General features: G+C 41.5%; 1 protein-coding gene across 8 annotated transcripts in view; it reads right to left on the bottom strand.

The window, feature by feature from the left end:
- Positions 1-26,947, bottom strand: part of BLTP1 (bridge-like lipid transfer protein family member 1) — a 1,044,923-nt gene that overhangs the window by 569,027 nt on the left and 448,949 nt on the right. For all 8 annotated transcript variants that reach the window (XM_053703615.1, XM_053703613.1, XM_053703617.1 and 5 more), the window contains 4 exons: positions 16,229-16,348; positions 8,777-9,057; positions 1,933-2,183; positions 982-1,237 (listed from right to left, as the gene is read on the bottom strand). In XM_053703615.1, coding sequence (XP_053559590.1) covers positions 982-1,237; positions 1,933-2,183; positions 8,777-9,057; positions 16,229-16,348 — 908 coding nt within the window. The remainder of the gene's footprint in view (positions 1-981; positions 1,238-1,932; positions 2,184-8,776; positions 9,058-16,228; positions 16,349-26,947) is intronic.

The following is a 26,947-nucleotide window of genomic DNA, read 5'->3' as shown; positions in this document are numbered from 1 at the left end:
ATCTTGGAAATCTTTAAAAAAAACTTTATAGAGGTTACTGAACCAACCAGACATGGCTGCTAACATACAGGCAAAAATGACTGATTGGCAGATTAAATACTTCAAGATGAAAAGAAGCATTTAAAGGAACACTAAATACATTTCATGCACATTCCTCTAAACATGGGTGCTGCCATTATGGAATCTAGGTTACACTGCAGGCATTTAAAGGAGAGTTGCTATACAAAGAATTCAGCACTGGAATGTAGTGAAAGATTGATTTCAACATAGCAGCACCCATGACTAGAAGGAGTAGGAATAATCACAATACTACGCTTATAAAATGTATTTAGTGTTTAATATCTGTCCATCAGGTTCGTGAAGGAGGACCATCATCTAAAGAAACAAAAGTCCACAAGGCTTACATGGAGACTTAGGGACTGTCTCCCTAACCTCCAAGTTAGAGGCGGCTTTGAATTTGGCATCAGGAAAAAAGCAGACTGTATTCAATTGAAGGACCCATCCAAGAAAGTACAGCACAGTTCCAAAAATTTATAAAGAGCAATAGATTGTAGAACAGACAATTGGCAGATAAACCCACATTTCACCTGGTTGGATTGTTACATCTACTGCTAGGAGAACATTTTCATTTCCCGGCTAAAAAACTTCCCTCCCCTATGTCCAGAAGGCACACTAAGGGTGTAAATGTGTCTTAGATCTATTGGAGAACCCCTATCAATTGGCATGAAAATCAGGGAATTTAATTTGTTCCACCTTCTCCTATAGGTGAAAAAAGTAACTGAGTTTAGTACGGAATTCCTGGGAATATGGTGTGGTGTAAATATCTAGTATGTAGGGGTCTTTTGTCTCCTCCTGGTGGACAGGGAAACTAATCCCACCTGTGAAGATCTTGTGGAATCTCAGCATGTATTTTGTTTGTAATTGATATGTCTAGCATTATTGTTTGCTGCTGTTATATAAGAATACAAATAAACTGCTTACCTTGTCTGTGACTCCTCAGATTTTGCTTTGGGTGAAAATTCTATTTGTCCAAGGCCTTCTTCAATAACAGAAGAAGGACTGTCTTTATCTCCAGCCAGTAATGGAAGTGCAGCACTGCAACTGCTATTCTCTTCAGATGAGGATGAGCTGTGTGAGCGCAATGGGACTTGCAAACTCAAGTGCTGTGCTTTTCTCTCATTTTCTATCCCTACGGACCTTAAATCCCAATCTTTTCTTCGACTAACATTTACCTTACCTTAAAAATAGATATATAGTTTAAAAATTAAAAAATGTAAGCAAATAAATAAAGTGGTAATAGAACTACCATATATAAAATGGCTTGTGCAGTCTTCAAGGTTACAAGTAGGAGCAAATAAGGTAGACAAGTACAAAGAAGAATTACTATAAAGAAGACAAATAAAGCAAATATGTTTAAAGAAATAAATAATGTAGGAAAGCTGTTATGAATACACTTTTGGAAGTATAATTGATTTGTCATTTGGAATGTATTCTTTATTACCTTATTATCACATTGATTCTTATTGATTCGTATTGTGTCAGAATGTCTTATTTCACATTCATTTTACAATAGTATAAAGGAGAGGGAAGACAATGGGAGGGAAAGAAAGGGATAGGGAATGGTTGAAGAAATAGAAAATAAGAAAGGCAGAAGTCATGACATCTAGAGAAAAAGCTGTAACTCAAAAGTTCTACAGCAGATTCTGGGTCCACACCAGCAAATAAATATAAAATAGGAGAACGATAGCTCGGGAAGAGAAGAGATTGATACTGTGTTTATAAGAGTTGTAATGTGTATATATGTAAAATGGAAGAGAAGGCGTAGTGTAAAACACTTGGGAGGTGTTGTGAAATCAGACATGTCTAATTAGGAGGAAACAATATAGCACAGTACTGGCACTGAATAATAAGCAGATTATAGTAATAGCATACCTTCACTAGCTTTTAGGACTTCTTTTGTTATAATCCATTCACTAGGCTGCAACAACGATTGTCCATAAAACATATCAGAATCTGCACTAGTATTGGAAAATGCAGAGCTGCTTGATGGTGTCAACTCTTCTAGCTTGAAAAAGTCAAGTCCAGAAGCTGTGCCACCAAAAAACCTACAACCTCCTAGACAGCCACACTTATTCCTGCTTCTCCGGTTCTTCACATTGTCATCAGGCCACAGAAACCAAAGCCTGTCATGAACAAAATAAAATATGGTTTAAGACAGTATTTCTGTTTTAATATTAATTAAAAAATAATAATACTGATTTTACATGTTCCAGATAAATCAACAAAACTAAAAAGGGAAAAGAAAGCATATAATAGTATAATAAAAACAAGGCATAAACAAATATTAAAAAGCTGTAACTGCTTGTAATACTAAATAAGGAATCACATGCAGTGAGGATTTGAAACACTTTCATAGTAGGGATGTTTTGCCCTTCTAAAGATGCTTATATGATACAGTCATGAAAGAAGCAAATAGTTGTAATATTTGGAAGTTAGTAAATGGTTTTAAAGACAACTGTGTGTTCTCTATCCATGTTTTTTAAATTAATATATAGTTAAAATATTTAAAAATATAATTTATGCTTACCTGATAAATGTATTTATTTATTTTACCTGATTATTTATTTCCTTGGAATTATACTCCTGGCAACTATGAGGAGGCAAAAACAGAGCCCTTAAAACCCCTCCCACCTTAATGGAAAACTAGTATGATGTTAAACTAGGCTAGAAAAGAAGGAGATAAGAAAAGACAATAAGAGCAATAAAAAGGAGCAGGGAAAAGAGAGCTACATACTGAAACTGCCACCATAAAAAATACCAACAAAAAAAAATAAATCACAAAAGAAAAAAAAAATGTGCGGGTGGTTGTGGACTCTCACCACCAGGAAACAAATTAATTTATCATGTAAGTATAAATTATATTTTGTTTCATAAAGATGCTGAGAGTCCACAATCCATTACTTTTGGGAACCAATACCCAAGCTGTGGAGTCTGGGCAGGAGCAGATCAGTTTTCTATTTATTTATTTTCATGCAGAACATGTGTATATATATATATATACAGGTAGCCCTCAGTTTACACCGGGGTTAGGTTCCAGAAGGAATGGTTGTAAATCGAAATGGGGAGTGAGGGAGTTAGGTTCCAGGCCCCTCTCAAAATTGTCATAAGTAACACCTAATACATTATTTTTAAAGCTTTGAAATGAAGACTTTAAATGCTAAACAGCATTATAAACCTAATAAAATAACCACACAACACAGAATATATAATTAAACTAAGTTAAATGAACAAAAACATTTGCTAAACAGCATTATAAACCTAATAAAATAATCACACAACACAGATTTTACTTGCATTTTTCTGCAAACAGTTCTTTCTATGCATTCCAATCTGGACTGATTAATAGACAGGAAGATCTTGTTCCTTTGCAAGCTGCTCGATAGCTCAGGTCTGGTTAAACTGATTAATTCCAGCTTGCTTGGCTTGCATATCTTTACTGCAACACAAGCAGACAGCGCCACCTACTGGCTATTTTAATCAATGCACTGCTTCTCAATGCTTTTCAATAGCAGTCACATGACTGAAAAAAAGGTTGTTATTCTGAAACGGTGCAAATTGAACCGTTGTAAAACGAGGGCCACCTGTATATATATATATATATATATATATATATATATACATACATACATATATATATATATATATATACATACATATATATATATATATATACATACATATATATATATATATATATATATATATATATATACACAATGCAAATTTATTCAACGAAGGCCTCATTCTTACAGGCCCATGAAGTAGCAACTAATCTGGTAGAATGGACAGTAACCCATTTAGAAGAAAACTAGATACAGAAAACTTAAATTCAAAGCTCTGAACACACCCAAATAATTGAGAGGCTCCTCTTTAGAATACTTGTGATTAGGACAAAAAGAGAGAACAACAATCTCACAATTTAATTTAACAGAAGAAACCTCCAAAAGTCAAACTTAGTACTCAAAACTGCCTTATCCAGAAGAAAAAACAAGATAAGGATGCTCACAACAAACAGCAGACAAATCAGAAACTTTTCTATTTCTAACAGAAGAAATAGCCAAAAGAAACAAAACACCCCAGGATAAAAGCTGTATCCAAAACATGCATAGGTTAAAAAGGAAGAACCTGCAAAACTGTGATAACCAAATAAGATTCCATGAAGGAGAATTTTGATACAATTCTGAATATTCAGCAATCTTTTTGTAAAACAAGAAAGAAAGAGCAGAGATCTGCCCCTTAAAAGAAATAGAGGATAACCCCTTTTCCAAACCATCCTGAAGAAAAAAGAATTCTAGGTATTCTAAAGTGTGCCAACTGAACCCTTGTTCCACACACCAAGAAATAAAACCTTCTAAACTTTGTGATAAATCTTCTCATGGGTTTATGGGCCGGAACCGCAACAATAGAATAAAAAAAAATCTCTATCTAAAAACTATGTTTATACATTTTAAATCCCGATAAAAAAAAAAAAAAAAAAAAAGGACCTTGAGACAGAACGCCGTGAAGGACAACTGGACATCTGCACAAGAACCTATGCCAAAAGAGAAACACTATGTAATGAGCAAGGATAGTCTTACCGCTCTCAGTGACACCCACGATTCTTCTCTGGATCAATATTCTGCCCACTGCCGAATGCAGAAGTTAGTGTGCAGCAATCTTTGGCGGCTCCCGGCGGCTCTTCACGGCTCACCTACTCCAGCTTTCGATTTCAAAGTGCCGACTGTTGCCGCTCAGCCTCTGCTCCCCTCACCAGTGTGCGGCGTCTGACGTCACCCGGCTTCCCCGGTCATGTGACTTCCTCTCTGCCTCTGGTGTCTCCGTTCGGTCTGGGGGTTCCTCCTTGGGTTTGGGTGTCACTGGTCCTGGCGGTCCACTTTGGAGATCCTGTGGGATGACCCAGATACCACTGGGAATTGGTAACTAAAAAGTTTTACTGCAACCTGACCGGACGGCACTCTCCTATGCCGTATGACAGCAACACCAAGAAAAACCGGCACAGGTATAAAACTTTAGAATGTTCTTTATTGCTCCTTCTTTAAAACACAGCTTATTGTTTAAAATCAAAGCACAGATCAGATAGACATGTCTAACATGTTTCGGCTTTAGTTAGCCTTAATCATAGACTCTACTTGTCATGTTCACTTGGTGACTTTTATTCCACTCCCTCTTCACTGATTGGTTATCTGTGCTAGATATTCCTAATTCTGTTACCCTATTCGTCAGAGGACTCTAATAGCTTACTGGTGCTCACCTGATACCTGAAGATATTTTATTTCCCTATTAAAAAGGACACTTATCTAATAAACTATTTCGTGGCATCATATATACAAAGAGACTTACAAGCTCAATTAGACCAAAAAAGGCCACCTCTTTTCAGAATGTATTTTAACAGTTTTTCAGCACTAGAGGGTGTTAGTTCACATATTTCATATAGATAACACTGTGCTCGTGCACGTGAAGTTATCTGGGAGCAGGCACTGATTGGCTAAACTGCAAGTCTGTCAACAGAACTGAAATAAAGGGGCAGTTTGCAGAGGCTTAGATACAAGATAATCACAGAGGTTAAAAGTATATTACTATAACTGTGTTGGTTATGCAAAACTTGGGAATGGGTAATAAAGGGATTATCTATCTTTTAAAACAATAAACATTCTGGTGTAGACTGTCCCTTTAAAAATATAAGAATATAAATACATGTACTCCTCAGATGAGGGAGACATCTTATACATGATAATATAAAAATGAGCATGTACTTACAGAGGACTGCCACAAGATGGCAGTAAATACTAAGTGAACACATAGCAATATAAAAACATCTTGCAATAAAGTTGCTGAGTCATAATGTATTCAAAATTACAACAGTCACAATTATTACTGCGTTTAGTGGGGTCAATTGAATATAAAATTGTGTCCCTCTACCCGTGTAAATTAAACATGAGCTGATTCAGTCCCCATTCAAATAGAGAGGTCAGAGATATCTGAAATCTGCAGATCCCTACAGTAAATAGAGGAGCCACATGTACAGACAAACTTAAGGCAGGGGAAAAGGCAGTCCTAACAGCTCTAACATTGAAAACCCCCATACAATCTCTATGTAAGAGATTCTAAATCTTACTGTCAGCGGCAAATTCCCTGTCCCTGGTAAAACCAGGTATCTGCTCAGCCACAAAATGTCTTAAAATTAACAGATATATAAATAATAAAATGTAGACCCTTTCTGAAGGGAGTAGGTTCCACTAGGTCCCCGAATCCCAGTCATCTCCATGTCTTTTAAGCTTCTTGAATAAATATGAAAGGATTTACCCTCCATGGTCAGGGCCGTCTTTAATATTGATTGGACCCTGGACAAAAATTTTCTTGGGCCCCCCCCCCCCCCACCCCATGCAATTTTGCTCTCCACCCCAACATCCCAAAAAACAACTAAATCAAATTTTTTTATTATTAGCCCAGCGGTGGATCATCCACTGCTGGGCTAATCATTTAAAAAAAAAAATTAAAAAAAAATTGCAGTATGTGAAACAGGACCTAAGCAGTACTAATAAGTAAATAAATATATAAATTCCTCCACTGTGGATTCATTTAATATTCTTTTGAATGTGATTCTGGTGTGAGGTTAGCTGGTTAAAGAGATTTAGGGCAACCAACAGGAGCAAAGCAAGGTAAAGGAGGAAGCATGGAGGTGCAGACAAATATAAGTTTACTGACTGGAACAGCAGAACTACTATGGGAAGCTGTAAAATCTGAGACAGAGAGAAAATAAAAACAATAAAAATAAACCTTACATTAATGTGTGAAGTATCAGCATGACGCTATACATCAGCCACACCAGCACATGTCGCTTCTTTGCTAGGAACAAGTTCCCTCTCACCCTGAACTAGACAATGCTGCATGGGGAGGGGCGTGTGTGCACTCAATTATTCTTCCCACTGACACCTTTCTACAAAGCACTATTCCCCTAACAAACTTCAGTTAGTTGATCTTAGGGCCACAGCAGAAAGAGCAGGGCTAAGGGAACCAGTAGACATGATGCTGTCTGTCCAAGGCTGCATGGATACAGTGTGAGATGAGTCACACAGCCTCAAGACTGAAGAGAGCAGTGTATGCAGCTGCACAGATGCTCAAATCCTCATGTGCCTGCCGCTCCAGCTTTCTGCTGCATGCGCCTACAGTCAGCCCTACCCAGAAACAATCCCCACCACCAGAGCAGTTACCTGGTAACAGTGGTAACCCCAGTAGGACCTTTTATGATGCAGTGTATAATGGCTGGATGCCGAGTTAGGGCTTTGCATTCAGTGCTGCACAGTGCACATCTAAAACAGCACATGGCACTAGCTTGGCATGTCACATGACACCGGCACGGTCTGGCACCGTTTTTTAAAAAAAATATAAGCAGAGTACTTTTGACTGTGACAGTATTAGGACTGAATGTGTGTGTTCCCCATGTCACATCAGACTCTTGGGCCCCTCAACAGAGACTGGGCCCAGGGCAGCTGCCCCTTTTGCCCTGTGTTAAAGACGGTCCTGTCCATGGTCTTCAGCTGTGGAGCAGCCACAGCAGCTTCAGGTCTGCCAGCCTCATCCGCCCGCTGACAGGGACCTGAAGAGAAAGAAAAAACAGAGTAACCAACCCTGGTTTTGTATAATGGGGAAGCAATAATGTTAGAAGTTAAGCAAAGACTACCTCGCCATCTTCTGTTAAAAGCCACCATTACTCTTACTAAAGAGATTGACATGGACACAGCATAGTGCCAATCCTTGCTTACAGGGAAAAGGACCCATTAAAGGATTAAATATCTTCCGACACCATCGTCGCACATCCTCCCTTGACAGAGGCAAAGAGAATGATTGGGGATTATGGGTAAGGGAAGTGAAACTTAACAGCTCTGCTGGGGTGCTCTTTGCCTCCTCCTGCTGGCGAGGAATTGAATATCCCACTAGTAATTTGAATGAAATTGTGGACTCGCCATAGGAAAGAAAAAACTGCTTCCAGTACCGGTCCCAAAGGGTGTTTTTGTGCCACTACTCATAATCCAATGGCATTTCATTGTGAAGACTATAACTCTCTGAGGAGTAAATGGGTCTCAAATCGGCCTGAGAACCCTTCTCAAACACCCGAAGCACCTTCCTCCTGTGAAAGCAAACACAAAACTAGTTTCCAGTAAGGTGGGAGAGGTTTTAAGGGCTCTAGGAATTTTCGGGTCTTTGCCTCCTCCTTGTAGCCGGGAGTATAATTCCCAGGAGTAAAGGATAATGAACTCTTACCCCACCTTTATAAAAAATATAATAAAGATCAAGACAAGTTTCACACAAAAGAACTGCACTCTCTAACATGTTTTATATAAAAAAAAACAATTAACTATACCAGTGAATGATATTTAAAACATTTAATTTTTGATCCCTTAATTAAGATCTGTACACTAACACAAATAGAACATAGAAGCAGTTTGTGTTGATATTTCAAACTCATAAAATATTCATGGTTACAAACGTATTTTAGCTTTTCTGTAAGCACACGGTCTTTGTTTTTTTAAACAATAGCAGTTTCTTTTTTTAACAAAATTGTAGTGAACTGGCAAAACATTTATATATTTAATAACATGGTGGTACATTACACCTACTCAAAATTGAGTATGAGTGTGTAAAAAATAATAATTAAAAATATTTTTTCAATTTGTAGAAAATGGAATTATGTGCCCCTTCATTGGCTACAACTCACCTTTTAGTCCTACTGTCATGAGTTTCTAAAAAGTGCCTCTGGACCTCATGCTTGAAAGAATGATCAGCTGCAAGGGCTATATCTGCAGTGATAAGACCAAAAATTACAGAGCCAGTTTCTAGCCAGTAGGCCCTTCTTAGAACTGCTGGCTGAAGACCCAGTCTGCCATTGTCCACCTGCTCAATGTACTGTCTCAACTGTACGTCCTGAATGGCTGCGCTAATGCCCTCTCCAACAGCTTGGTTATGGAGGTTACAATTTGCAAGTCGAATAGCACCCATCTGAAATTAAAAGTGATTTAAAGGACCAGTAAATACAGTAGATTTGCATTATCAACAAGTGCATGATAAAAAGACAATGCAATAGCACTTAGTCTAAACTTCAAATGAGTAGTAGACATAATTTTGAAATTTGCCAGAAAAAAAATCTATTTCCACTACCCCTGTATCATGTGACATTAGCCAATCACAAATGCATATATGTATATTCTGTAAATTCTTGCACATGCTCAGTAGGAGCTGGTGACTCAAAACATATAAATATAAAAAGACTGTGCACATTTTGTTAATGGAAGTAAATTGGAAAGTTGTTTAAAATTGCATGCTCTATCTGAATCATTAAGGTTTAATTTTGACGTGAGTTTCCCTTTAAGTAATATCTAGTACACAAATTAATACATCTTGCACTATAAACTCATCAATCTAACTTCAACCTCCTCTTAACCCCATGAACATAAAATATCCATGCTGTACAAGGGCAATAGGTGACTCTCAGAGTCTTCTTATGCAGTCCTGATCTTGTTTTAAATGTCTCTCACGTATGCACCACACATTTTTTTTACATCTCTACCACACTTAGTGGAGGAGCGTAGTTTCAGTATAAGGGTTAAAAGCGCTGATCTAATTTGAGGATTTACAGGGAAGAAAATGCAACTATGTGTGATAACTGTATGCCTATCAATACTCTAAATATTTTTTGACTTATTCATGTGTAAATTGAGGTTAATTCATATAAAGGGAGAGTTATATAAAAACATAATTTATGCTTACCTGATAAATTTATTTCTCTTGCAGTGTATCCAGTCCACGGATCATCCATTACTTGTGGGATATTCTCCTTCCCAACAGGAAGTTGCAAGAGGATCACCCACAGCAGAGCTGCTATATAGCTCCTCCCCTAACTGCCATATCCAGTCATTCGACCGAAAACAAACAGAGAAAGGAGAAACCATAGGGTGCAGTGGTGACTGTAGTTTAATTAAAATTTAGACCTGCCTCAAAAGGACAGGGCGGGCCGTGGACTGGATACACTACAAGAGAAATAAATTTATCAGGTAAGCATAAATTATGTTTTCTCTTGTTAAGTGTATCCAGTCCACGGATCATCCATTACTTGTGGGATACCAATACCAAAGCTAAAGTACACGGATGATGGGAGGGACAAGGCAGGATTAAGCGGAAGGAACCACTGCCCGAAGAACCTTTCTCCCAAAAACAGCCTCCGAAGAAGCAAAAGTATCAAATTTGTAAAATTTTGAAAAAGTGTGAAGCGAAGACCAAGTCGTAGCCTTGCAAATCTGTTCAACAGAGGCCTCATTTTTGAAGGCCCATGTGGAAGCCACAGCTCTAGTAGAATGAGCTGTAATCCTATCAGGGAGCTGCTGTCCAGCAGTCTCATAGGCTAGGCGTATTACGCTCCGAAGCCAAAAGGACAGAGAGGTTGCCGAAGCTTTTTGACCTCTCCTCTGTCCAGAGTAAACGACAAACAGGGAAGATGTTTGACGAAAATCCTTAGTAGCTTGTAAGTAAAACTTCAAGGCACGGACTACGTCCAGATTATGTAAAAGACGTTCCTTCTTTGAAGAAGGATTAGGACACAATGATGGAACAACAATCTCTTGATTGATATTCTTGTTAGAAACCACCTTAGGTAAAAACCCAGGTTTGGTACGCAGAACTACCTTATCTGCATGAAAAATCAGATAAGGAGAATCACATTGTAAGGCAGATAGCTCAGAGACTCTCCGAGCCGAGGAAATAGCCATCAAAAACAGAACTCTCCAAGATAAAAGTTTAATATCAATGGAATGAAGGGGTTCAAACGGAACTCCTTGAAGAACTTTAAGAACCAAGTTTAAGCTCCACGGAGGAGCAACAGGTTTAAATACAGGCTTAATTCTAACCAAAGCCTGGAAAATGCCTGAACGTCTGGAACCTCTGCCAGACGCTTGTGCAAAAGAATAGAAAGAGCAGAAATCTGTCCCTTTAAGGAACTAGCTGATAATCCTTTGTCCAAGCCCTCTTGGAGAAAAGACAATATTCAAGGAATCCTAACCTTACTCCATGAGTAATTCTTGGATTCACACCAATAAGGATATTTACTCTATATCTTGTGGTAGATTTTCCTGGTAACAGGCTTTCGTGCCTGTATTAAGGTATCAATGACTGACTCGGAGAAGCCACGCTTTGATAGAATCAAGCATTCAATCTCCATGCAGTCAGTCTCAGAGAAATTAGATTTGGATGATTGAAAGGACCTTGTATCAGAAGGTCCTGTCTTAGAGGCAGAGTCCATGGTGGAAAGGATGACATGTCCACTAGGTCTGCATACCAAGTCCTGCGTGGCCACGCAGGTGCTATCAGAATCACCGATGCTCTCTCCTGTTTGATTTTGGAAATCAGTCGAGGGAGCAGAGGAAACGGTGGAAACACATAAGCCAGGTTGAAGAACCAAGGCGCTGCTAGAGCATCTATCAGCGTCGCTTCTGGGTCCCTGGACCTGGATCCGTAACAAGGAAGCTTGGCGTTCTGGCGAGACGCCATGAGATCCAACTCTGGTTTGCCCCAACGATGAATCAATTGAGCAAACACCTCCGGATGGAGTTCCCACTCCCCCGGATGGAAAGTCTGACGACTTAGAAAATCCGCCTCCCAGTTCTCCACGCCTGGGATATGGATTGCCGACAGGTGGCAAGAGTGGGACTCTGCCCAGCAAATTATTTTTGAGACTTCTAACATCGCTAGGGAACTCCTGGTTCCCCCTTGATGGTTGATGTAAGCCACAGTCGTGATGTTGTCCGACTGAAATCTGGTGAACCTCAGTGTTGCTAACTGAGGCCAAGACAGAAGAGCATTGAATATCGCTCTTAACTCCAGAATATTTATTGGAAGGAGTTTCTCCTCCTGAGTCCACGATCCATGTGCCTTCAGGGAGTTCCAGACTGCACCCCAACCTAGAAGGCTGGCATCTGTTGTTACAATTGTCCAATCTGGCCTGTGAAAGGTCATACCCTTGGACAGGTGGACCCGAGATAACCACCAGAGAAGAGAATCTCTGGTCTCTTGATCCAGATGTAGCAGAGGGGACAAATCTGTGTAATCCCCATTCCACTGACTCAACATGCATAAGTGCAGCGGTCTGAGATGTAGGCGCGCAAATGGCACTATGTCCATTGCCGCTACCATTAAGCCGATTACCTCCATACACTGAGCCACCGAAGGGCGCGGAATGGAGTGAAGAACACGGCAAGCATTTAGAAGTTTTGATAACCTGGACTCCGTCAGGTAAATTTTCATTTCTACAGAATCTATAAGAGTCCCTAAGAAGGATACTCTTGTGAGTGGGGATAGAGAACTCTTTTCCTCGTTCACTTTCCACCCGTGCGACCTCAGAAATGCCAGAACTATCTCTGTATGAGACTTGGCAACTTGAAAGCTTGACGCCTGTATCAGGATGTCGTCTAGATACGGAGCTACCGCTATGCCTCGAGGTCTTAGAACCGCCAGAAGTGAGCCCAGAACCTTTGTAAAGATTCTCGGGGCTGTAGCCAACCCGAAGGGAAGAGCTACAAATTGGTAATGCCTGTCTAGAAAGGCAAACCTTAGAAACCGATGATGGTCTTTGTGAATCGGTATGTGAAGGTAGGCATCATTTAGGTCCACTGTGGTCATGTACTGACCCTCTTGGATCATGGGTAGGATGGTCCGAATGGTTTCCATTTTGAAAAATGGAACTCTGAGGAATTTGTTTAAGATCTTTAGATCCAAAATTGGTCTGAAGGTTCCCTCTTTTTTGGGAACCACAAACAGATTTGAATAAAAACCCTGTCCTTGTTCCGTCCGCGGAACTGGATGGATCACTCCCATAATTAGGAGGTCTTGCACACAGCATAGGAATGCCTCTTTCTTTATCTGATTTGCAGATAGCCTTGAAAGATGAAATATCCCTTGTGGAGGGGAAGCTTTGAAGTCCAGAAGATATCCCTGAGATATGATCTTGACCATCTCTTGCCCATGCCTGGGCGAAGAGAGAAGTCTGCCCCCTACTAGATCCGTCGCCGGATAGGGGGGCGTTCCTTCATGCTGTCTTAGAGGCAGCAGCAGGCTTTCTGGCCTGCTTGCCTTTGTTCCAGGACTGGTTAGGTTTCCAGGCCTGCTTAGATTGAGCAAAAGTTCCCTCTTGCTTTGAAGTGGAGGAAGTTGATGCTGCACCTGCCTTGAAATTTCGAAAGGCACGAAAATTAGACTGTTTGGCCTTTGCTTTGGCCCTGTCCTGAGGAAGGGTATGACCCTTACCTCCAGTAATGTCAGCAATAATTTCCTTCAAACCAGGCCCGAATAAGGTCTGCCCTTTGAAAGGAATAATGAGTAATTTAGACTTCGAAGTCACGTCAGCTGACCAGGATTTAAGCCATAGCGCCCTACGCGCCTGGATGGCGAATCCGGAATTCTTAGCCGTTAGTTTAGTCAAATGAACAATGGAATCAGAAACAAATGAGTTAGCTAGCTTAAGTGTTCTAAGCTTGTCAATAATTTCAGTCAATGGAGCTGTATGGATGGCCTCTTCCAGGGCCTCAAACCAGAATGCCGCCGCGGCCGTGACAGGCGCTATGCATGCAAGGGGCTGTAAAATAAAACCTTGTTGAATAAACATTTTCTTAAGGTAACCCTCCAATTTTTTATCCATTGGATCTGAAAAAGCACAACTGTCCTCAACCGGGATAGTGGTACACTTTGCTAAAGTAGAAACTGCTCCCTCCACCTTAGGGACCGTCTGCCATAAGTCCCGTGTAGTGGCGTCTATTGGAAACATTTTTCTAAATATAGGAGGTGGGGAAAAAGGCACACCCGGTCTATCCCACTCCTTGCTAATAATTTCTGTAAGCCTTTTAGGTATAGGAAAAACATCAGTACAAACCGGCACCGCAAAGTATTTATCCAGCCTACACAATTTCTCTGGTACTGCAACTGTGTTACAGTCATTCAGAGCAGCTAATACCTCCCCAAGCCATACACGCAGGTTCTCAAGCTTAAATTTAAAATTAGAAATCTCTGAATCAGGTTTCCCGAATCAGAGACGTCACCCACAGACTGAAGCTCTCCGTCCTCATGATCTGCATATTGTGACGCAGTATCAGACATGGCCCTTACAGCATCTGCGTGCTCTGTATTTCTCCTAACCCCAGAGCAATCTCGCTTGCCTCTTAATTCAGGCAACCTGGATAATACCTCTGACAGGGTATTATTCATGATTGCAGCCATGTCCTGCAAGGTAATCGCTATGGGCGTCCCTGATGCAATTGGCGCCATATTAGCGTGCATCCCCTGAGCGGGAGGCGAAGGGTCTGACACGTGGGGAGAGTTAGTCGGCATAACTTCCCCCTCGTCAGAATCTTCTGGTGATATTTCTTTTATAGTTAAAGACTGATCTTTACGGTTTAAGGTGAAATCAATACATTTAGTACACATTCTCCTATGGGGCTCCACCATGGCTTTCAAACATAATGAACAAGTTGTTTCCTCTGTGTCAGACATGTTTAAACAGACTAGCAATGAGACTAGCAAGCTTGGAAAACACTTTAAACAAGTTTACAAGCAATATAAAAAACGTTACTGCACCTTTAAGAAACACAATTTTTTTCCAAAATTTGAAATAACAGTGAAAAAAGGCAGTTACACTAACAACATTTTTACAGTGTATGTAACAAGTTAGCAGAGCATTGCACCCACTTGCAAATGGATGATTAACCCCTTAATACCAAACACAGAATAATAACTGACAAAAACGTTTGTTTTTTTTTTGTTTGTTTTTTTAAAATAGTCACAACTGCCACAGCTCTACTGTGGCTTGTTACCTCCCTCAAAAACGACTTTGAAGCCTTTTGAGCCCTCCAGAGATATCCTGGATCATGCAGGAAGAAGCTGGATGTCTGTGTCTGTAATTTTTGCTGCACAAAAAAACCCCTCCCACTCATATTACAACAGTGGAAAGTCAGGAAACTGTTACTAGGCACAATTCAAGCCAGCCATGTGGAAAAAAACTAGGCCCCAATAAGTTTTATCACCAAACATATATAAAAACTATTAAACATGCCAGCAAACGTTTTATATTACATTTTTATAAGAGTATGCAATCTCTATTAATAAGCCTGATACCAGTAGCTCTCACTGCATTTAAGGCTTTACTTACATTAGTTCAGTATCAGCAGCATTTTCTGGCAAATTCCATCCCTAGAAATATATTAACTGCACATACCTTATTGCAGGATAACCTGCACGCCATTCCCTCTCTGAAGTTACCTCACTCCTCAGAATATGTGAGAACAGCCATGGATCTTAGTTACTTCTGCTAAGATCATAGAAAACGCAGGCAGATTCTTCTTCTAAATACTGCCTGAGATAAACAGTACACTCCGGTACCATTTAAAAATAACAAACTTTTGATTGAAGAATAAACTAAGTATAAAACACCACACTCCTCTTACGACCTCCATCTTGGTTGAGGCTTGCAAGAGAATGACTGGATATGACACTTAGGGGAGGAGCTATATAGCAGCTCTGCTGTGGGTGATCCTCTTGCAACTTCCTGTTGGGAAGGAGAATATCCCACAAGTAATGGATGATCCGTGGACTGGATACACTTAACAAGAGAAATAAACAACATTTAACTGGTAAATGAGAATGTGTTATACTTCTTGTCAGATATGTGATTTTCAGAGCACAGGATAGTTATCACCTCTATGGTGGTGTAATCACAGTTACAAATACTTAACTTTTGCCCACTATTTGCAACTGTAAAACTAAGTCAGTTTGGTCATTCAGTTAGGAACTTCACTTTCATGGTCAGAATTAAATTAGTGGCAAACATACTCAAATATGTTTTTTGAACTGATGTATTTACCACTTGCAGCACATGATGATTATCTATACGTATCTGTACTCTCTGTTACTTACAAAAAGCCAATAAGATGGTTTATTTTTTTAACTCTTCTTCATCATGTTCTCTACAATTGTTTGTAATTCATTTTATTTATTTTTTACTAATTTTTCTACATGTTGAGAAAATGTTGCATGCTATATCACATGTTCTGTATTAGACACGCTAACAATATAACATTGTAATATTACTAACAAATCCTTAATAAAACTGAAATAACATTAACTATTTGCTCACTTTAAGATTTGTAGCGCAGCCATGTTCCACAATATAAATGTCTGCTCCATCAGCTGCCAAGCGCGTCATCCTGTATTTTAAATCATCTGCTGTCAGGCATGGTCCAGGAAAACATTTCAACTTTGAACAGAGTAAAAGGGAGGGTAAACACAGATAAAATGGCTGCTAAAATGAGAAGATCCTAACGTACATATGATAGATTACAAAAACAAAATTTATGCTTACCTGATAAATTCATAGTATTCATGGTGGTGAGTCCACATTCCATTACCCCTGGAATTCAACCACTGGCCACTAGGAGGAGACAAAGATTTCCAAAACCCCAAGTGTTAATCCCTACCACCTATAGGTAAGCTAGTCAGATGTAAAGCCAAGCAAGGAGAAGTAGAAAGGTAGGAAAGGACAAAGAATGGAAAATTAGGCAGTCAGAATTTTTAATAAAATTGGGCGAGGCTCACGGGCTTTCCCCACCATGAAAGAAATTAATCTATCAACATCAGGTAGGCATAAATTTTGTTTTCTTTCATGGGGTGGTGAGAACCCACAATCCATTATTCCTGTAACCAGTACCGAAGTAGTGGAGTCCACGAGTAATTTGGACGGGACAAAAAAAATTAAAAAGGCAAGCACCTAATTTCCAGACACTGCTGCCTGCAGGACATTCCTACTAAAATACTGCTTCAGAAGAAGCAAAAAAAAAAATCTAAGGTGGTAGAATTTAGTAATGGTATGTAAAAAAAAAACAAAAAAAAAAAACACAATTTATGCTTACCTGATAAATTTATTTCTCTTGTGGTGTATCCAGTCCACGGATCATCCATTACTTGTGGGATATTCTCCTTCCCAACAGGAAGTTGCAAGAGGAAACCCACAGCAGAGCTATTATATAGCTCCTCCCCTAACTGCCATATCCAGTCATTCGACCGAAACAAGCCGAGAAAGGAGAAACCTTAGGCTGCAGTGGTGACTGTAGTTTAATCTAAAATTTTGACCTGCCTTAAAATGACAGGGCGGGCCGTGGACTGGATACACCACAAGAGAAATAAATTTATCAGGTAAGCATAAATTCTGTTTTCTCTTGTAAGGTGTATCCAGTCCACGGATCATCCATTACTTGTGGCATACCAATACCAAAGCTAAAGTACACAGTTGAAGGGAGGGACAAGGCAGGTACTAAAAACGGAAGGTACCACTGCCTGTAAAACCTTTCTCCCAAAAATAGCCTCCGAAGAAGCAAAAATATCAAATTTGTAGAATTTGGAAAAAGTATGAAGCGAAGACCAAGTCGCCGCCTTGCAAATCTGTTCAACAGAAGCCTCATTTTTAAAGGCCCAAGTGGAAGCCACAGCTCTAGTAGAATGAGCTGTAATCCTTTCAGGAGGCTGCTGTCCAGCAGTCTCATAGGCTAAGCGGATTATGCTTCTTAGCCAAAAAGAAAGAGAAGTTGCCGAAGCCTTTTGACCTCTTCTCTGTCCAGAGTAAACAACAAACAAAGCAGATGTTTGACGAAAATCTTTAGTAGCTTGTAAGTAAAACTTTAAAGCACGAACCACGTCCAGATTATGTAAAAGACGTTCCTTCTTTGAAGAAGGATTAGGACACAATGATGGAACAACAATCTCTTGATTGATATTCTTAGTAGATACCACCTTAGGCAAAAACCCAGGTTTTGTACGCAGAACTACCTTATCTGCATGGAAGATCAGATAAGGAGAATCACATTGTAAAGCAGATAACTCGGAGACTCTACGAGCTGAGGAAATAGCAATCAAAAAAAGAACTTTCCAAGATAAAAGCTTGATATCTATGGAATGAAGAGGTTCAAACGGAACCCCTTGAAGAACTTTAAGAACCAAATTTAAGCTCCATGGGGGAGCAACAGGTTTAAACACAGGCATGATTCTAACCAACGCCTGACAAAACGCCTGAAACATCCGCCAGACGCTTGTGCAAAAGAATAGACAGTGCAGAGATCTGTCCCTTCAAAGAACTAGCTGATAATCATTTCTCCAAACCCTCTTGTAGAAAAGATAATATCCTGGGAATCCTAACCTTACTCCATGAGTAACTCTTGGATTCACACCAATAAAGATATTTACGCCATATCTTATGGTACATTTTCCTGGTAACAGTCTTTCGTGCCTGTATTAAGGTATCAATGACTGACTCGGAGAAGCCATGCTTTGATAAAATCAAGCATTCAATCTCCATGCAGTCAGTCTCAGAGAAATTAGATTTGGATGATGGAAAGGACCTTGAAGTAGAAGGTCTCGTCTCAAAGGCAGAGTCCAAGGTGGAAAGGATGACATGTCCACTAGGTCTGCATACCAGGTCCTGCGTGGACACGCAGGTGCTATCAAAATCACCGATGCTCTCTCCTGCTTGATTCTGGCAATCAGTCGAGGGAGCAGAGGAAACGGTGGAAACACGTAAGCCAGGTTGAAAGACCAAGGCGCTGCTAGAGCATCTATCAGCGTCGCTTCCGGGTCCCTGGACCTGGATCCGTAATAAGGAAGCTTGGCGTTCTGGCGAGACGCCATGAGATACAGTTCTGGTTTGCCCCAACAATGAATCAATTGAGCAAACACCTCCGGATGGAGTTCCCACTCCCCCGGATGAAAAGTCTGACGACTTAGAAAATCCGCCTCCCTGTTCTCTACACCTGGGATATGGATCGCTGATATGTGGCAAGAGTGTTTCTCTGCCCAGCGAATTATTTTGGAGACTTCTAACATCGCTAAGGAACTCCTTGTTCCCCCTTGATGGTTGATGTAAGCCACAGTCGTGATGTTGTCCGACTGAAATCTGATGAACCTCAGGGTTGTTAACTGAGGCCAAGCCTGAAGAGCATTGAATATTGCCCTCAATTCCAGAATATTTATTGGGAGGAGTTTCTCCTCCTGAGTCCACAACCCCTGAGCCTTCAGGGATTTCCAGACTGCACCCCATCCTAGAAGACTGGCACCTGTTGTTACAATTGTCCAATCTGGCCTGCGAAAGGTCATACCTTTGGACAGATGGACCCGAGATAGCCACCAGAGAAGAGAATCTCTGGTCTCTTGATCCAGATTTAGTAACGGGGACAAATCTGTGTAATCCCCATTCCACTGACTGAGCATGCATAATTGCAGCGGTCTGAGAAGGCGCGCAAACGGAACTATGTCCATTGCCGCTACCATTAAGCCGATTACCTCCATGCACTGAGCCACCGAAGGGCGCGGAATAGAATGGAGAACACGGCAAGAATTTAGAAGTTTTGATAACCTGGACTCCGTCAGGTAAATTTTCATCTTTACAGAATCTATCAGAGTCCCTAGGAAGGAGACTCTTGTGAGTGGGGACAGAGAACTCTTCTCCTCGTTCACTTTCCACCCGTGCGACCTCAGAAATGCCAGAACTATGTCCGTATGGGACTTGGCAATTTTGAAATTTGACGCCTGTATCAGGATGCCGTCTAGATAAGGGGCCACTGCTATGCCCCGCGGCCTTAGAACCGCCAGAAGCGACCCCAGAACCTTTGCAAAAATTATTGGGGCTGTAGCTAACCCGAAAGGAAGAGCCACAAACTGGTAATGCCTGTCCAGAAAGGCAAAGAACTGATGATGATCTTTGTGTATCGGAATATGAAGGTAAGCATCCTTTAGATCCACCGTAGTCATATATTGACCCTCCTGGATCATAGGTAGGATGGTCCGAATAGTTTCCATTTTGAATGATGGAACTCTGAGGAATTTGTTTAAGATCTTTAGATCCAAGATTGGTCTGAAGGTTCCCTCTTTTTTGGGAACCACAAACAGATTTGAGTAAAATCCCTGTCCCTGTTCCTCCTTTGGAACTGTATGGATCACTCCCATAACTAGGAGGTCTTGCACACAGTGTAAGAATGCCTCTTTCTTTATCTGGTTGACAGATAATCGTGAAAGGTGAAATCTCCCTTGTGGAGGAGAAGCCTTGAAGTCCAGAAGATACCCCTGAAATATAATCTCCAACGCCTAGGGATCCTGAACATCTCTTGCCCACGCCTGGGCGAAGAGAGAAAGTCTGCCCCCTACTAGATCCGTTACCGGATAGGGGGCCATTCCTTCATGCTGTCTTAGAGGCAGCAGCAGGCTTTTTGGCCTGCTTGCCTTTGTTCCAGGACTGGTTAGGTTTCCAGGCCGTCTTGGACTGAGCAAAAGTTCCCTCTTGTTTTGTAGCAGAGGAAGTTGATGCTGCATTTGCCTTGAAGTTTCGAAAGGCACGAAAATTAGACTGTTTGGCCCTTGATTTGGACCTGTCCTGAGGAAGGGCATGACCCTTACCTCCAGTAATGTCAGCAATAATTTCCTTCAACCCAGGCCCGAATAGGGTCTGCCCCTTGAAGGGAATGTTAAGTAGTTTAGACTTTGAGGACACGTCAGCTGACCAAGATTTAAGCCATAGCGCCCTACGCGCCTGGATGGCAAATCCAGAATTCTTAGCCGTTAGTTTAGTCAAATGAACAATGGCATCAGAAACAAAAGAATTAGCTAGCTTAAGTGCTCTAAGCTTTTTAAGTACGTCCTCCAATGGAGTCGTTGTCTGTAAAGCCTCTTCCAGAGACTCAAACCAGAACGCCGCAGCAGCAGTGACAGGAGCAATGCATGCAAGGGGCTGCAGGATAAAACCTTGTTGAATAAACATTTTCTTAAGGTAACCCTCTAATTTTTTATCCATAGGATCTGAAAAAGCACAACTGTCCTCGACAGGGATAGTAGTACGCTTTGCTAAAGTAGAAACTGCTCCCTCCACCTTAGGGACCGTCTGCCATAAGTCCCGTGTGGTGGCGTCTATGGGAAACATTTTCTAAAAATAGGAGGGGGGGAACGGCACACCGGGTCTATCCCACTCTTTATTAATAATTTCTGTAAACCTTTTAGGTATTGGAAAAACCTCAGTACACACCGGCACTGCAAAGTATTTATCCAGTCTACACAATTTCTCTGGCACTGCAATTGTGTCACTGTCATTCAGAGCAGCTAAAACCTCCCTAAGCAAAACACGGAGGTTCTCAAGCTTAAATTTAAAAGTAGAAATATCAGAATCAGGTTTCCCTGAGTCAGAGATATCCCCCACAGACTGAAGCTCTCCTTCTTCAGCTTCTGCATATTGTGAGGCAGTATCCGACATGGCTCTTAAAGCGTCTGTATGCTCTGTATTACACCTAACACCAGAGCTATCACGCTTTCCTCTAAATTCAGGTAGTCTAGCTAATACAGCAGACAGTGTATTATCCATGACTGCCGCCATGTCTTGTAAAGTAATCGCTATGGGCGCCCTAGATGTACTGGCGCCATTTGAGCGTGAGTCCCTTGAGCGGGAGTCAAAGGGTCTGACACGTGGGGAGAGTTAGTCGGAATAACTTCCCCCTCACCAGAATCCTCTGGTGATAAATTTTTTAAAGACAAAAGCTGATCTTTATTGTTTAAAGTGAAATCAATACATTTAGTACACATTCTCATATGGGGTTCCACCATGGCTTTTAAACATAATGAACAAGGAGTTTCCTCTATGTCAGACATGTTTGTACAGACTAGCAATCTTGGAAAACACTTTAAATCAAGTTAACAAGCAAATATAAAAAACGGTACTGTGCCTTTAAGAGAAACAAATTTTGTCAAAATTTGAAAAACAGTGAAAAAAGGCAGTAAATCAAACAAAATTTTTACAGTGTATGTAATAAGTTAGCAGAGCATTGCACCCACTTGCAAATGGATGATTAACCCCTTAATGCAAAAAACGGATCAAAAAAACGAAAACAGAATTTATGTTTACCTGATAAATTTCTTTCTCCAACGGTGTGTCCGGTCCACGGCGTCATCCTTACTTGTGGGATATTCTCTTCCCCAACAGGAAATGGCAAAGAGCCCAGCAAAGCTGGTCACATGATCCCTCCTAGGCTCCGCCTACCCCAGTCATTCGACCGACGTTAAGGAGGAATATTTGCATAGGAGAAACCATATGGTACCGTGGTGACTGTAGTTAAAGAAAATAAATTATCAGACCTGATTAAAAAACCAGGGCGGGCCGTGGACCGGACACACCGTTGGAGAAAGAAATTTATCAGGTAAACATAAATTCTGTTTTCTCCAACATAGGTGTGTCCGGTCCACGGCGTCATCCTTACTTGTGGGAACCAATACCAAAGCTTTAGGACACGGATGAAGGGAGGGAGCAAATCAGGTCACCTAAATGGAAGGCACCACGGCTTGCAAAACCTTTCTCCCAAAAATAGCCTCAGAAGAAGCAAAAGTATCAAACTTGTAAAATTTGGTAAAAGTGTGCAGTGAAGACCAAGTCGCTGCCCTACATATCTGATCAACAGAAGCCTCGTTCTTGAAGGCCCATGTGGAAGCCACAGCCCTAGTGGAATGAGCTGTGATTCTTTCGGGAGGCTGCCGTCCGGCAGTCTCGTAAGCCAATCTGATGATGCTTTTAATCCAAAAAGAGAGAGAGGTAGAAGTTGCTTTTTGACCTCTCCTTTTACCTGAATAAACAACAAACAAGGAAGATGTTTGTCTAAAATCCTTTGTAGCATCTAAATAGAATTTTAGAGCGCGAACAACATCCAAATTGTGCAACAAACGTTCCTTCTTTGAAACTGGTTTTGGACACAGAGAAGGTACGATAATCTCCTGGTTAATGTTTTTGTTAGAAACAACCTTTGGAAGAAAACCAGGTTTAGTACGTAAAACCACCTTATCTGCATGGAACACCAGATAAGGAGGAGAACACTGCAGAGCAGATAATTCTGAGACTCTTCTAGCAGAAGAAATCGCAACTAAAAACAAAACTTTCCAAGATAATAACTTAATATCAACGGAATGTAAGGGTTCAAACGGAACCCCCTGAAGAACTGAAAGAACTAAATTGAGACTCCAAGGAGGAGTCAAAGGTTTGTAAACAGGCTTGATTCTAACCAGAGCCTGAACAAAGGCTTGAACATCTGGCACAGCTGCCAGCTTTTTGTGAAGTAATACCGACAAGGCAGAAATCTGTCCCTTCAGGGAACTTGCAGATAATCCTTTTTCCAATCCTTCTTGAAGGAAGGATAGAATCCTAGGAATCTTAACCTTGTCCCAAGGGAATCCTTTAGATTCACACCAACAGATATATTTTTTCCAAATTTTGTGGTAAATCTTTCTAGTTACAGGCTTTCTGGCCTGAACAAGAGTATCGATAACAGAATCTGAGAATCCTCGCTTCGATAAAATCAAGCGTTCAATCTCCAAGCAGTCAGCTGGAGTGAAACCAGATTCGGATGTTCGAACGGACCCTGAACAAGAAGGTCTCGTCTCAAAGGTAGCTTCCAAGGTGGAGCCGATGACATATTCACCAGATCTGCATACCAAGTCCTGCGTGGCCACGCAGGAGCTATCAAGATCACCGACGCCCTCTCCTGATTGATCCTGGCTACCAGCCTGGGGATGAGAGGAAATGGCGGGAACACATAAGCTAGTTTGAAGGTCCAAGGTGCTACTAGTGCATCCACTAGAGCCGCCTTGGGATCCCTGGATCTGGCCCCGTAGCAAGGAACTTTGAAGTTCTGACGAGAGGCCATCAGATCCATGTCTGGAATGCCCCACAGGTGAGTGACTTGGGCAAAGATTTCCGGATGGAGTTCCCACTCCCCCGGATGCAATGTCTGACGACTCAGAAAATCCGCTTCCCAATTTTCCACTCCTGGGATGTGGATAGCAGACAGGTGGCAGGAGTGAGACTCCGCCCATAGAATGATTTTGGTCACTTCTTCCATCGCTAGGGAACTCCTTGTTCCCCCCTGATGGTTGATGTACGCAACAGATGTCATGTTGTCTGATTGAAACCGTATGAACTTGGTCCTCGCTAGCCGAGGCCAGGCCTTGAGAGCATTGAATATCGCTCTCAGTTCCAGAATATTTATCGGTAGAAGAGATTCTTCCCGAGACCAAAGACCCTGAGCTTTCAGGGATCCCCAGACCGCGCCCCAGCCCATCAGACTGGCGTCGGTCGTGACAATGACCCACTCTGGTCTGCGGAACGTCATCCCTTGAGACAGATTGTCCAGGGACAGCCACCAACGGAGTGAGTCTCTGGTCCTCTGATTTACTTGTATCTTCGGAGACAAGTCTGTATAGTCCCCATTCCACTGACTGAGCATGCACAGTTGTAATGGTCTTAGATGAATGCGCGCAAAAGGAACTATGTCCATCGCCGCTACCATCAACCCGATCACTTCCATGCACTGAGCTATGGAAGGAAGAGGAACGGAATGAAGTATCCGACAAGAGTCTCGAAGTTTTGTTTTTCTGGCCTCTGTTAGAAAGATCCTCATTTCTAAGGAGTCTATAATTGTTCCCAAGAAGGGAACCCTTGTTGACGGGGATAGAGAACTCTTTTCCACGTTCACTTTCCAGCCGTGAGATCTGAGAAAGGCCAGGACAATGTCCGTGTGAGCCTTTGCTTGAGGAAGGGACGACGCTTGAATCAGAATGTCGTCCAGGTAAGGTACTACTGCAATGCCCCTTGGTCTTAGCACCGCTAGAAGGGACCCTAGTACCTTTGTGAAAATCCTTGGAGCAGTGGCTAATCCGAAAGGAAGCGCCACGAACTGGTAATGTTTGTCCAGGAATGCAAACCTTAGGAACCGATGATGTTCCTTGTGGATAGGAATATGTAGATACGCATCCTTTAAATCCACCGTGGTCATGAATTGACCCTCCTGGATGGAAGGAAGAATAGTTCGAATGGTTTCCATCTTGAAAGATGGAACCTTGAGAAACTTGTTTAAGATCTTGAGATCTAAGATTGGTCTGAACGTTCCCTCTTTTTTGGGAACTATGAACAGATTGGAGTAGAACCCCATCCCTTGTTCTCTTAGTGGAACAGGATGAATCACTCCCATTTTTAACAGGTCTTCTACACAATGTAAGAACGCCTGTCTTTTTATGTGGTCTGAAGACAACTGAGACCTGTGGAACCTCCCCCTTGGGGGAAGTCCCTTGAATTCCAGAAGATAACCCTGGGAGACTATTTCTAGCGCCCAAGGATCCAGAACATCTCTTGCCCAAGCCTGAGCGAAGAGAGAGAGTCTGCCCCCCACCAGATCCGGTCCCGGATCGGGGGCCAATATTTCATGCTGTCTTGGTAGCAGTGGCAGGCTTCTTGGCCTGCTTTCCCTTGTTCCAGCCTTGCATTGGTCTCCAAGCTGGCTTGGCTTGAGAAGTATTACCCTCTTGCTTAGAGGACGTAGCACTTTGGGCTGGTCCGTTTTTACGAAAGGGACGAAAATTAGGTCTATTTTTCGCCTTGAAAGGCCGATCCTGAGGAAGGGCGTGGCCCTTACCCCCAGTGATATCCGAGATAATCTCTTTCAAGTCAGGGCCAAACAGCGTTTTCCCCTTGAAAGGAATGTTTAGTAGCTTGTTCTTGGAAGACGCATCAGCCGACCAAGATTTCAACCAAAGCGCTCTGCGCGCCACAATAGCAAACCCAGAATTCTTAGCCGCTAACCTAGCCAATTGCAAAGTGGCGTCTAGGGTGAAAGAATTAGCCAATTTGAGAGCATTGATTCTGTCCATAATCTCCTCATAAGGAGGAGAATCACTATCGAGCGCCTTTATCAGCTCATCAAACCAGAAACATGCGGCTGTAGTGACAGGGACAATGCATGAAATTGGTTGTAGAAGGTAACCCTGCTGAACAAACATCTTTTTAAGCAAACCTTCTAATTTTTTATCCATAGGATCTTTGAAAGCACAACTATCCTCTATGGGTATAGTGGTGCGTTTGTTTAAAGTAGAAACCGCTCCCTCGACCTTGGGGACTGTCTGCCATAAGTCCTTTCTGGGGTCGACCATAGGAAACAATTTTTTAAATATGGGGGGAGGGACGAAAGGAATACCGGGCCTTTCCCATTCTTTATTAACAATGTCCGCCACCCGCTTGGGTATAGGAAAAGCTTCTGGGAGCTCCGGCACCTCTAGGAACTTGTCCATTTTACATAGTTTCTCTGGGATGACCAACTTTTCACAATCATCCAGAGTGGATAATACCTCCTTAAGCAGAATGCGGAGATGTTCCAACTTAAATTTAAATGCAATTACATCAGGTTCAGCCTGTTGAGAAATGTTCCCTGAATCAGTAATTTCTCCCTCAGACAAAACCTCCCTGGCCCCCTCAGATTGGGTTAGGGGCCCTTCAGAGATATTAATATCAGCGTCGTCATGCTCTTCAGTAACTAAAACAGAGCAGCCACGCTTACGCTGACAAGGGTTCATTTTGGCTAAAATGTTTTTGACAGAATTATCCATTACAGCCGTTAATTGTTGCATAGTAAGGAGTATTGGCGCGCTAGATGTACTAGGGGCCTCCTGAGTGGGCAAGACTCGTGTAGACGAAGGAGGGAATGATGCAGTACCATGCTTACTCCCCTCACTTGAGGAATCATCTTGGGCATCATTGTCATTATCACATAAATCACATTTATTTAAATGAACAGGAATTCTGGCTTCCCCACATTCAGAACACAGTCTATCTGGTAGTTCAGACATGTTAAACAGGCATAAACTTGATAATAAAGTACAAAAAACGTTTTAAAATAAAACCGTTACTGTCACTTTAAATTTTAAACTGAACACACTTTATTACTGCAATTGCGAAAAAACATGAAGGAATTGTACAAAATTCACCAAATTTTCATCACAGTGTCTTAAAGCCTTA

This window comes from Bombina bombina, chromosome 2 (genome assembly GCF_027579735.1).
Source record: "Bombina bombina isolate aBomBom1 chromosome 2, aBomBom1.pri, whole genome shotgun sequence".
In the NCBI taxonomy this organism is placed as follows: Eukaryota; Metazoa; Chordata; class Amphibia; order Anura; family Bombinatoridae; genus Bombina; species Bombina bombina.
The sequence above is the reverse complement of the archived record's forward strand: the minus strand, read 5'-3'. Positions and strand labels throughout refer to the sequence as shown.